General features: G+C 36.9%; 2 protein-coding genes across 2 annotated transcripts in view; both read left to right on the top strand.

The window, feature by feature from the left end:
• Positions 1-2,146: 2,146 nt before the first annotated feature.
• Positions 2,147-5,117, top strand: timm10 (translocase of inner mitochondrial membrane 10 homolog (yeast)). The gene is made up of 2 exons (XM_015396186.1): positions 2,147-2,387; positions 4,194-5,117. The coding sequence occupies exons 1-2, from the start codon at positions 2,317-2,319 to the stop codon at positions 4,387-4,389; spliced, it is 267 nt and encodes an 88-aa protein (XP_015251672.1). The 5' UTR covers positions 2,147-2,316; the 3' UTR covers positions 4,390-5,117.
• Positions 5,118-9,032: 3,915 nt separating this feature from the next.
• unc93b1 (unc-93 homolog B1 (C. elegans)) overlaps positions 9,033-12,920 on the top strand; it is a 15,982-nt gene continuing 12,094 nt past the window's right edge. The window contains exons 1-3 of the mRNA XM_015396190.1: positions 9,033-9,208; positions 12,487-12,603; positions 12,685-12,830. Coding sequence (XP_015251676.1) covers positions 12,487-12,603; positions 12,685-12,830 — 263 coding nt within the window. The 5' untranslated portion in view covers positions 9,033-9,208. The remainder of the gene's footprint in view (positions 9,209-12,486; positions 12,604-12,684; positions 12,831-12,920) is intronic.

Consider the following 12,920-nt stretch of genomic DNA (forward strand, 5'->3'; position numbering starts at 1 on the left):
GAGGAAAGGTTGTTTTAGAGTCAAGGACATAAATCGGAATCCAGAGGAAAGCGTCTCAGAGGAAGAAAGAGTTGTGCGAAGGAAGGCTATAAGAGAAGAAATAAAAATAATATTTAGATTCAGTTATGAGGAAAAAAAGAGTTCTTTAAGCCTCATTGTGTTGCCAGAGAAATTAAAAAGATGGAGTTGAGAACTTGCTGATAATTAGCAAATATGATCAAAAGAACAAGGCATTGGATGTTGAACACAGGAAAAAAATGTGATGGAGATAAAAGCCACAGACAGTAATAAAACAATGAAAGGAGAAGTAACAGGAATACCAATTAAGGATGATTTAGATTGATTAAAGATAAACATTTTGGAGGCAATGTTAAAAAAATACAGAGATTTTATAAAAACAAATAAGGGAAATATTGGCAAGCATATCGCTGCTGATAGTTTTCAGAGCCAGTTCCCAGCTTCCCAGTCTGGCTGTTCATTCTACCTCCACTCAGTTTGTACCAGTGGCAGCAGTTTTTAGGGGAAAGTAAATGTGTTCAAAATGTGGAGAAGAAGATAATCAAGGAGTGCAGGGATGAAGCTAAGAAAGTTGCTGTAACTGTGGAGGCTACCAATGAATCAGCTAAGGTGAGTGAAGTAAACTCTGAAGAGAGTTCAAGGAGGACAGGAGGAATGAATCAATCACAGAATAAGGTTAAAAAGCAAAACAGTAGAAAGGGACGATAACTTCACTCCAACAACAGAGGAACTCATTTTATTCATACAGCATGACATTAACTGCACAGACCAAGCCAAGCATAAGACAGAGTAAATCAGAGTTATTGTGAGAAGAGCTGAAAGGTTTTTGGGACTCAATGAAGTTACTAAGTTTGAAGATGGATGGAAGAACAGGGGCATCTGGTTTACTAGTTTAGGCGTTAATAATGCAAAAATAATGTCAGATGTTTTATAGTAAATGGATAGTGAGGTATGAATAGATGGATAGTTTAGAAACTGAAATAAAATGGATAGATAAACAGTAGGAGGAATGAGTTTACTGAATTAAGAATGAAAAATAAAAGTTTGGGTTAAAGATAATAAATAGTATTTATGTATAATTGATTCTAATATTGAGGAAGTGATAGTATAGCAATTAAATATATTACCTAGAATATTGTCGTTTTGTTCCACAATCTATTCTGGTAGGGCGCGGTAATACACATTTAAGTTGTTTGCCATTAAACCTCACAAAGTAGAGACACCTCTAGGGGATGATAATATTGGGGAAGGAAATAGTTGCATCAAATAGTCAAGCTGCATTATTAAGTATCAAATCTGGTGATTCTTGTAGATTAGATTTATTATTAGACATATATCACGCATATAAAGACATATATTACATATATCTATTAGTAAAAAATATTTTGTTCAATTTGTCTGGATTCCTACTCTTGAAGGAAATGAAGTAGATATATTAGCTAAACAGGCCTTAAGATAATATATTATTAAGTATTCCTTTAAGCAGAAGTGAGGGTAAATCTATAATTCAGAATAAAATCTGTAAGATTTGGCAGGAACATTGGGATAATCATTACACTGGTAGAGATCTATGTAAAATTCAAAAGACTGTGGGGGTAATAGTTGTACAAATAGAGGGTGGAGATAAGAGTCATATCTCGACTTAGAATTGGTCAAACTGGACTTAAAAGTTCTCTTTTCAGAATAGGGAAACATGACACAGGGACTTGTAATCACTGTAATCAGATGGAAACAGTGGAACATGTATTAATGGAATGTGATAAGTATTCACAGGAATGTCAGCATTTAAAATTAACACTAAACAGAGAAAAAAATTGGATTTTCAACGATAAACCTTGTAGGAAGTAAATCGAATTCTGCTAAAAATCAGTTAATTATATATTTTTTTAAATCACCGGATTATTTAATTGTATTTGTATGGATATAGATTGATAGATTCGTGCATACCATTGAGGTATGAATAAATAACTTCCCCTTGATATCATTGATGACCACACTCCAGTCTGGTAGGTGGCGCTAAATGCACCTTAAGTTGGTTGCCATCCGCCAAAAAAACAGATGAAGAAGAATAATAATAAATAGAGGACACCTCTAGGGGGCGCGCACTTTTTGGAAGCTCAGTTTTTATGCTTACTCCAAAGCGGAAGTGTTAAAAGAAACCCTCCACACGTGTTTCAGCTGCAGATTTTGAAGGTTACAGGAGAAGCAGCGGCAGGGTTTAGTGTCGGTTGTTCGCAGCAGAGGGTCAGAGGAGCGGCGTGGTTGGAGGCCGAGGCTGAGCAGCTCGGACACGGAGACATGGACCCCATGAAGGCGCAGCAGCTGGCGGCGGAGCTAGAGGTGGAGATGATGGCAGACATGTACAACCGGTAAATCCTCTGCTAACAAAATGATACTGAGGCTCATTCTGTGCATAAAAGCTTATTATGCTGCTGTAAACGTGGGCTTCATTCAGCTGATTATCATGATCTAGTTTAGTTTAACCCTCCCTAACCTAATTATTTGCATTCTCCACCTTTTCACATTACAGCTAAATTAAAGGGACTATTTAATACAAACCCCTCTGTTTGTAGCTATGAAATTCAGATTGGTTGAATGCACAACCTGTAGTTATTTTCTTAGATTCTCCTGCCTGCTGTGCATCTCTGAAGCTCAGGGATTCATATAAGGCTTTTTGTTGCATCTTTGATCTAAGCTTTCTTTTCTTACATCTCCAGTTGACCTTGTGGCTAACAGTGAGTCTATGATCAAGTTTGTCTTAATTTGCTCAGTAGAGTTTTATTAATGAGTAGGATTTAAATGTATTACTGCAAACTAAAGATGATTGTGGCATTAAAAAATAACAATCTGATTTATAGTTGAAGTATAATATAAGGTGATAAAATATGCTGAACATTTGAATGAAGCCAGAACACAACAAGTATAGCATCTAAAGCAGTCACCAGACTTTGCTATAAAGACAAAAGTTGTCATTTCTGAAGGGGAAACAAACCGAATCTTCTTTTAATTGCCATTTTGGCCTAAATGCAAAACTTAATGCATGGAGGAGCAGTAAACATTTCTATATCCAGGATTGCTTTCACACCTCTATAGGGAAATGCTGACACTTTGGTCTACGGCTGAAACTAACAATTATTTTGTTAATGGATTAATCTTTTACTAATTTTTCCATTAATAATCAGATAGTGAAAGGTTCCTTAAATATTTTTTTATAGAGTTAAACCAGGACAAACTAAAACGTTTTAACTTTTTTTTTTTTTATCTTAAATGCAAAATGGTTTTACATATATATATTCTTTACAATCTTGTTATAATTACTGCTCTGTGGGTTACTCTGTCAGCTAAAGGCATGTTTTAGAGTCCCTATACTCCAGTTAATTAACCAATTACTAAATTAGTTGATTATTTAAATAATGGTTTAATCACGATTAATCAGATTGTTTCAGCCCTACTTTGGTCCCAATTTTGACATTTTCCCTTTAGGTTCTACTCAGTTTTGCGGTTTAAGACATCACCAGCTGTGTGCTGAATTATTTTAGAGGCGGAAGGAAATTCCCTCCATTATATCAGCAGTAACGTTAAAGTCATAGATTGTATCGGTGTGTCATTTTTTTCAGGGTTGTCCCATAAAAATATATATATTTACAGTTGTCCTGATCACATTATTGATGCTGAATGATCGCTGCTACTGAGAGATGATTCCTCAGAGATGGGAGTAACCTGAGCGATCATTGATTCAAATTTCTGAGCACTCATTTATTTCTTTCCTTCTCAATTTACACTCTACAAAAATCAAACACATGACCAATCGATAGCAAATGGTGTTCTGGTGAGGTTGATGCATGGCTGCTGAAGGCATTAATGAATCAGTGAACGCCTACAGCTGTTGGCCTGCATTGGCTTTTTAAAAAAATGTGTCTGAAAAAGATGTGAATTTGCTTTGATTTCATGCTGCAGTCGGACAGCTTTAGTGCCATTTGCGGTTTTCTGCCTTCTGTCACAACTTTGCACTAAATGTAATCAAAATTTTCTTGCTGTTTTTTTTTTTTTTTTAGGAGAAAAGTATGAAATCGTTCTGTGAATTAGACTTAAATTCCAGCAGGTGGTGCTGTTGGAGTTTCCCAGGCAACCGCTTCTGGGTATTAATGTAATACATGATGGTTTTCTCTTCCTAGAATGACAAACGCCTGCCACAGGAAGTGCGTCCCACCACACTACAAGGAAGCGGAGCTAACCAAGGGCGAGTCTGTGTGCCTGGACCGCTGCGTGGCCAAGTACCTGGATCTGCATGAAAGACTGGGCCGGAAGCTCACAGAGCTTTCTGTGCAGGACGAGGAAATGATGAGGAAAGCAGCTGTGGGGAGTGGATAGCAACTGGGAGGAAGAAAAGAGAATCTGTGTAGAGAAGAACAAGGGTTTGGGCTGGGAAGGGCATATGTGGGTTTTAAAAGACTTAAATGTAAATTTAAATCTATTGTTGGGTTCATTAGGATGAACTTTATCCTCTTGCATCAGAGGATGATGCAGACATCAGCACTGAAGGAATTGGGGAGAGTTTCTGTGCTTCAAGAGCCTCTCAGGATTGGTATCTTCTTCCATATCGTCTGTAGATCTCACCTACTGAGAACTGACTGGAAAGAAGGACGTATGCTCACACTTCTGAGTTCAGCTTAATGGCTGCTCTCCATCTGTCTGTAAACCTGAATCATTTTAATTAATGAGCTGTTACTGTTGATGAAATGAACCCAGTCACCCTTTCACTGTTGCTTTTTTTATTTGAAAGAGATAAGTTAACATTTCAGCTGATTTTTTTTTTCCATTTAGCTGTGTATAACAAGTTTTTTTTTTAAATTAAGTTCTCATGCAGATACAAGCTGCCAGGGGTCCCCTGACCAGCAGGGGCCGATATAGGGCCTCTTTAAATACGTCATGATTTCAGAATGCTGAATATCAGAATAATCTAGATAATGTTTATAGCTAATGTTAATCTAAGTTTATTCTAACTAAAAACTAAAAATGTGCTTATGTCTTTGCTGGTCTTCATTTAATGTCATGCACCCTACCCGCAACTACAAATGTTAATAAATAGCTTAAAATGGTCCGTGTTTTGTTTTTGATGTTTTCTTCTTCTTGGATTTAATCTGTTCTAAACTGCTGCTCAGCAGACATGACGGCCACCGTCCAGGTAGATCTGATCTCCTCCACAGAGTATTTACAGCCATTTCTCTAGTAAATAACAGAAATCAGGACACTGGTTTGTTAATATAGAAACCGATTAGGAAAAGGTCAAATGTATTTAGGATAGGGTTGATTGGTTTGATGGTAGAGAGAATTGGGCCCTCGGAGCCCAATATATAAGGCTGAGTTTATATAAGGAGTTTTGAGCTAAATCAAAAAACTGTTTTGTATTTTTTGTTTTTTTTTGCCCATATTAGTTTAAATCAAATGTTTTCAATTGAGACACTGCAACATTTATCCCTTTTTTTTCCTAAGCTGCTGTATAAAATGGACTTTGTTCTTTGTTTTGCTTGCACTGACTTTGGTGGAGCACAGAGTGCGTCATGGTTAACGTGTCCTTGTGTAAACTACAGCAACTGCTATTAATTAATCTAAATAAAACCAGTAGAGGCTGTTTATCCTCCCAGTAGCTGAATTGCTCCCAAACCTCTCCAAGATTAAAGATGTCAGGATTTAAATAAAATGCAGTTGAAGTATTGAGCTTCTTCATCACACATGGGGGCATATTAATATAGAGGCATTTGTTTTCCTGTTCATGTCAGTTATTGTAGCTTACAGCTAATGAAAACATTGAATTCAGCCTCATAAAAGTGGAGCGTCACATGAGAGCAATTAAAATAAATCATTTTCGATACAGGAATGTGATTATTTGGCACCAGAGGAGCTATTCATATTAATACAAGTGAAAACGTACTAATGGGAGAATGCATATTTGTCTTCTACTCACATTTTTGGTTCAATTTTAGTCTAATAGAAAATGTGTGCATTCCTTCATTAGACTTAGCTAAATACAACAAGGGGACCTAATGCCCCTCTGCTGTTGAGAACTAATGAAGTAAACATCAATAAGGTAGGTTTTAGAGGATTTTTGACCAAACGGGTATTATAGACCCTTTACCATAATCCTGTTTTATAAGAAAAGTCAGACTATTTTTTTTTATATTCCTTGAAAATATATTTTAAATTGACTAAAGCAAAAAAATATTTTTTTATATTTCAAATTTTTCTGGCTCAATAGTTTTGACTCCCATTGGGGCCCTTAGTTCTACAACACAACACAGTTTATTCTCAATCATTGTCAAGTTCCCCATGAGGATGAGCTACGATAGAGCATTAATCCAGAACCTGGTGGTTCGTGCTGCGCTTTATTTAATTATGTTGCTTTGAAACTGACTGGAAGAAGAAACAGCCTTCAGAGTTTAGTGTCACAAAGCCCTTAACAGACATTTACAAGGTGTGGGCTGCAGCTAGAGTCAAAGCTCTAGTGATTTGTAGATCTTGACATTAACCATAGTGATGGCATTCCTTATGCAAGGCACTAGTGAACTAGAGCATGTGAGAAGCATCCTGTCTGAGGCAAAAAAAAGGCTGAAAAACTGCCTAGTGGTCCAAGTTTGGTCCTTTGTAAATATGACATTTGTTGCACTGCATAGGAAACCAAGGAAAGTCACAGAATCCAAACTGCTTCAGGTTCAGAGTGAGGTTTCAACAGTCAGGGAATGTTAGTGTCTGTTTTTTCCCCAGCTTTGTATTGTCATTACACTGCCACAAGTACAGAGCAACGAAATGAACTCTCTGCATTTAAGCTGGTTAAGATTCTCAGTCATCCAGGTCATAGTCCTTCCAAAAAAAAATTGGAAAAACAAGCCACTGGACTTTGTTTCCAAGTTTGAAGATGTTTCGCTTCTCATCCAGGAAGCTTTTTCAATTCAAAATGTCAGAAATAGAGTTGGGTTCGAAGCTTTGTGCTCATTTTCGCATTAGCTTTGAACTCAACGGTAATTCTGACATTTTTGATTGAAAAAGCTTCCTGGATGGGAAGCAAAATGTCTTCAAACTTGGAAACAAAGTCCAGTGGATTATTTTTAATTTTTTTTGGATTCTCTGCATTTAACCCATCCACTTGGAGAGCAGTGGGCTGACATTGTGCGGCGCTCGGTGAGCAGTGTGGGGTTAAGGGTCTTGCTCAGGAATCCAGAGTGCAGTGTGTTGTCGAGGTCTACCAGGACAGCCTGTACTAACACCTGTTTAAAGGATTATGGACAACAAAGGTCTATAGAGTTTTATCAGTGGAAAGATGACCATGCAAATTATATTGAGGTAATTTAGCACAAGCCTATTTAAAGCCACATTTATACAGTTCTGCATTATAGATTTAGTAAATCCAGGAAAAGAAACCCCAACTAAGAATAAAACATTTTATTGATCATGTTTTAATCAGATGAACTGGATTAAGGATTTTATTGGTTATCATCCATGATCGACATTCATAGGAATAGATCTCTGTTTTTGTAATGTCCGAAACAAGTTTTTTTCCCCCTCTTTTAAATAATACAGTATATTAACACCGTTTTCTAATGAATTAAAATGTAGCTCCGGTTCTAAGCAGACTGTGAATGTGTAGCATGCAGCTGCTTCTAACTCAACAACCTGACAGACCATTAGCAGCAGACTGTCCCTTCCTTGGTGCTCTGCATTGAGTAGGCAGGGCTTCTTCAACAGGAGTGGAGCTAGATGGGGGGGCCATGGTTGGCCATGGCCACCCTTAGCCAATCATTGGCCACCCCTGCCATTGTTTCCATCTAATTCAGATAGTGGCAACAGTAATACTCTCAAGTGGAATATTCAAAACATTTAAAATTTTCATATATTAACAATTACTTGACAATAAAAACACTGTTGGTAATTAAGCACATTAATATACTAACATTAAAGATAATAAGTAAAAAGTTCAAGCAGAAATAGATTTTGTGTTTTATGGGGTAAAGAGAAAATGATGTGTCTCTGCAAGTCATTTAGGATCCTTCAGTAAAATCATAGATAAATAATTATTTTCATAAAAACGTATTAAATAATCAATTTATGTAGATATTAGTACTTGTGAATATCAATTTTATGCAGAAAGATTGCTGATAAAAGTTATGGAGGACCAATCCTGCCATAATTAAAAATATGTACAGAAATAAATGAAGGACTTGATAATATAAAATTGCTTGAAAAAGTAGCTAATATTATGAATTTGTATGCCATTAAATGTGACAAAATAATAAAAAGAAGATATTTCTTCAACAATTTATAAATTATTCATAAAAGAATATATATTTTAACTTACACTTTTATTTTTACTTTTCTTCTTGCTTTTATGCTGACTTATTTTTAACCTACTTCTTTTCTGTTGTACATTTTATTGAAGTCTTTATTTTGTCTTTGTGTATTTATTGCAAGTGGGGTTTTTTTGTTCCGTATTTCCACTGCAACCTTTTTTATGTTTTCATATTTATTCCCACCAACATTTTTAAAAGATGCTTTTATTTTTGTCTCATAATGATTTTACACTTTTTCAAGCAATTTTATATTATTAAGTCCTTCATTTATTTCTGTACATATTTTTAATTATGGCAGGATCAGTCCTCCATAAAAGTAGGTAAGTAATGACGATGGAAAAGATGTTTCCCCAAAACTCAAACCTGACAGAATTTTTTTCCTCTATACCTTCTATCTAGAAAACACGGGTGTTTGAACATATTTGTCTATTTGTTAGCAAAGGCTGTGGGAAAGTATAGTTGGTCTTTATCTAGAAAATATGGATGTTTTGCTCGTTAATTATCCTGTTGGAACAGTGTAGACTGACTCTGAGGTTCTGGTGCCTATCAGCTTTCGCCCCTCTGTCTACATTGGTTATTGGCCACCCTTATAAAATTGTCCTGGCTACGCCTCTGTCAATGCGGGTATCTGCGCCTTTAAGACGGACCGGGTGAAGCAGTGAGGAAGTGAGAAGCCAAACTTTCGTTTCCCCCGTGAAACTTTTGTATTTTTACCTACAGTAGAAGCCTGTGCTTCAGAAAGGGGAAGAAACAAATAACCGAGACTAGAAGCAGCGGAAGGTTTCCGCCTGTCAGCGGCTGGCAGGTGGACTCTGCTCACTCTTCAGGAGACTCCCCAGACCCACAAGGTGAGTGCTTTTCTACTGTCTGCAGACGATCAAACAAACACGTATTAATATGAAGGGTTTTTTTTGGAAAACAAGCCTCAGACTATGACCTGAAGCTGCTCTGTGTTATGGTGAAACTGGTTTCAGGCTTTAAGCTGGTATGCACACATTATTACAGCGTAATAACTAAAGTCAGACTAACTCTTTCTTTTGTTACTTTACTTTTGTTCCCAGAGAATTTGCTATGCTACAGTAATTTTCAATTATTGCATTGAACTATAAAACATATTTTATTCAATATGAGGAAGTAGCTGTTATATGTGTGAAATACTTCAGCATTATGTGACATGTTAAAATTAGATAATTACTTCCTCATAAACCTGAAAGTCAAAACTAAATAACTTCTGTATAGATCTAGTAAAAAACTTGGATGATCAACCCATTTGAAATATTATATTTCTGAATTCTGCAACTTGTTTCTTTGTTTGTTGAAAATATTCCAGGTAGGATATTAACATGGTTGATTCATGATGTTGATGGGCTCTGATCTTTGGTTTGTTTCTAACACAGACTTTAACCTCATAGACAGTGCTTTGTAAAAATGCTCTTGAACTTTTTCACCATTTATCATCACTGAATTTAAAAAAAAATATTTATGATATTTTGACACAAATAGGGCATCATTGGGCCATACAAGGGAAGTGGTGCTTGTTTTTTTGTATTGTAGTTTATGATAAAATATGCACAGTTTGGCATGCAGTTGTATTCAGCCTCCTTTACATAAAAAAACCCCCCAAAACATTCCCATCACATGATGCTACCACCACTGTGTTTTATTCTTGTTGGGTGGTGTGTTCAGGGACTTCAGGAAATTAATTTACTAATAAGTTCTGAAAAATTCTTAAAAAACGTTTCCCATGTATTTTGGTTGATATTGTTAAAGATGTTTTTATGCTTTTAGAAGTAAAAACATAAATATCTTGTTTATGAACTTTTCTGAGCCTAGAGTTGTCCTGTCAATTAAATATCCATCCATCCATTTTCTGACATGCTAATCCCTGCTAGGTTTCGCGAGGGGTGCTGGTGCATATCTCCAGGTGTCAATGGGCTCAGGGGCGGAGCTAGATGGGGGGCCAGAGGGGGCCATGGCCCCCCTTTACCAATCATTGGCCACCCTGTGGCCACCCCTACCATTTTTTTTCACTCTAATACAGATGGTGGCAGCAGTAATACTCTCAAGTGGAATATTCAAAACATTTAAATTTTTCATATATTAACAATTACTTGACAATAAAAACACTGTGGTTAATTAAGAACATTAATATACTAACATTAAAGATATTAAGTAAAAAGTTCACGCAGAAATAGATTTTGTGTTATATGGGGTACAGAGAAAATGAGGTGTCTGCAAGTCATCTAGGAGTCTTCAGTGAAATAATAACTATTTTAGTAAAAATGTATTAAATAATCAGTTTATGTAGATATTAGTGCTTGTAAATATCAGTTTTATGCATAATGATTATTGATATAAGTAGATAAGTTATGACAATGGAAAAGATGTTCGCCCCAGAACTCTAACCTGAAAGAATTTTTTCCACTATAACTTCAATCTAGAAAGCACGGATGTTGAAATATAGGAAATTTACGCACCTATTTGTGAGGAAAGGCTGCAAGAAAATATAGTTAGTCTTTATTCAGCGAATATGGATGTTTTGCTTGTTAATATTCCTGTTGGAACGGTGTAGATTGACCCTGAGGCTCTGGCGCTTATCTACTTTCGGCCACCCATCTGAATGGACGAGAAACGGAGTACATCCTGGACAGGTCGCCAGTCTACTGCAGGGCAATATAGAGACACAGAGGACAAACAGCCATTTACGCACACTTACACCTAAGGGGAATTTAGAGAAACCAATTAACAAGTCATGTTTTTGGACTGTGGGAGGAAGCCAGAGTACCAGGAGAGAACCCACGCATGCACAGGGAGAACATACAAAAAAAACCCGGAGCTTCTTGCTACAAGGCAGCAGTGCTACCCACTGTACAGCCCCAATTTAATATGTTTAAACTAAATATAAATCTAATCTAAATAGGCTATAACAACAGGTCTCAGAGTGTTTTATGACCAAGGAAAATTGTGAATAAACGCTCGTAAAAAGAACAACCACATAACACAGTTTTAGTCTTTCTCATCTTTAGACAAACAGCGAAATAAGAACACAGGAAAGCCGATAAAACATGTAAGATCATTTGGAGAGCATGACCTGCATGAATAATAGTTAAAACAAAATAGAATAACTTCTTTATGTCATTTAATTACAGATTACTTTACAATTCATTTAACTCACCATTAGTGGGGCGACAGTGGCGTCGGGTGCAGGAGTTCGCCCTGCAATCCGAGGGTTGTCGGTTCAAGCTCCAGCTTTCAGTGTCGTTGTGTCCTTGGGCAAGACACTTCACCCGCATTGCCTGCTTATAGTGGTCAGAGGGCCTGGTGGCGCCAGTGTTCAGCAGCCTGGCTTCTGTCAGTGAGCCCCATGGCAGCTGTGGCTACACTGTAGTTTGCCACCATCTGTGTGTGAGTGTGTGCCTGAATGGGTGAATGACTGAATGTAGTGTAGACTGCATTGGTCAAGTCTCCTGAATTGAAAAAGAGCCTTATAAGTACAGGCCATTTACCATTTATTTGTCTATTATTTAATTAGAAAGAGGAGAGCAAATAATTAAATACGTGAGTTAACAACCTAGTTGTAAATCTTAGGAACAGGAAAATTGGCCAAATGAATCTACCTTTCTGTATTTGTTGTTCTGCCTTATAAAGAAAAGTGAAACCTCATGTGAGACCTCAGAAATCTGGTTCTGTTTGAAAGGAAAAACTATGAAAAAAGTACTGATTTAACAAGTGTTTACAATGAAACATTTAATAGCACTGTAACATCATTTGCACACCTAGTCAGGTTTATTCTTCATAAAATTCCTGATCTTCATGCAAATAGGTATGTTTTCAAAAAGCTAAATGAGAATGGTTTTTGATATATCAATTTCTGATATGTTAATTATACTATGTGGTTTTTTATGTTAATCATAAAAAAACAACTCGATAGATTACTATTAGTTTTACTGATACCTTTCATAGTAAAAACATGATTATAACTGATGAGACACCATCAGATTGGGCTTTTAAAGAATGAAAAGTAGCTATTTTTATTGTAGTTTGATTTATTTTGATGATAAGTAGGTGGATTTGAGTTGACCTGTTTTTTTTAATCTTGCATACTGCCCTCCTGTGGTGCCTATAGATGGAGGGAACTGAGGAAGATCAGCTCATTGAAGAGGCCGAGCACATTGTAGCGCCTCCCAATGGTGGTGTGAATGAACTGCATGATGTGGGACAGGAGGACAACATGCAGGGAGAGGTGAGCTCTGCTCAGAATCAGTAAAGGATGTTTCCTCCTTGACGTAGATGGCTGCTGATGTAACCTCATTTTTCTGCTCAGATGGAGGAGTTTCTAGGCCCACAGGCACAGTACAACGAGGAGGAGGAGGAGAGGAAGTACTATAGAAGGAAGAGGCTGGGAGTCATCAAGAATGTTGTGGCCAGCAGCATTGGAGCTATGATTGTGTACAGTGTTTATATGGGTCAGCATCCATCCATCCATCCATCCATCCATCCATCCATCCATCCATCCATCCATCCATCCATCCATCCATCCATCCATCCATCCATCCATCC

Source organism: Cyprinodon variegatus, unplaced genomic scaffold (assembly GCF_000732505.1).
Source record: "Cyprinodon variegatus isolate N-32 unplaced genomic scaffold, C_variegatus-1.0 Scaffold780, whole genome shotgun sequence".
In the NCBI taxonomy this organism is placed as follows: Eukaryota; Metazoa; Chordata; class Actinopteri; order Cyprinodontiformes; family Cyprinodontidae; genus Cyprinodon; species Cyprinodon variegatus.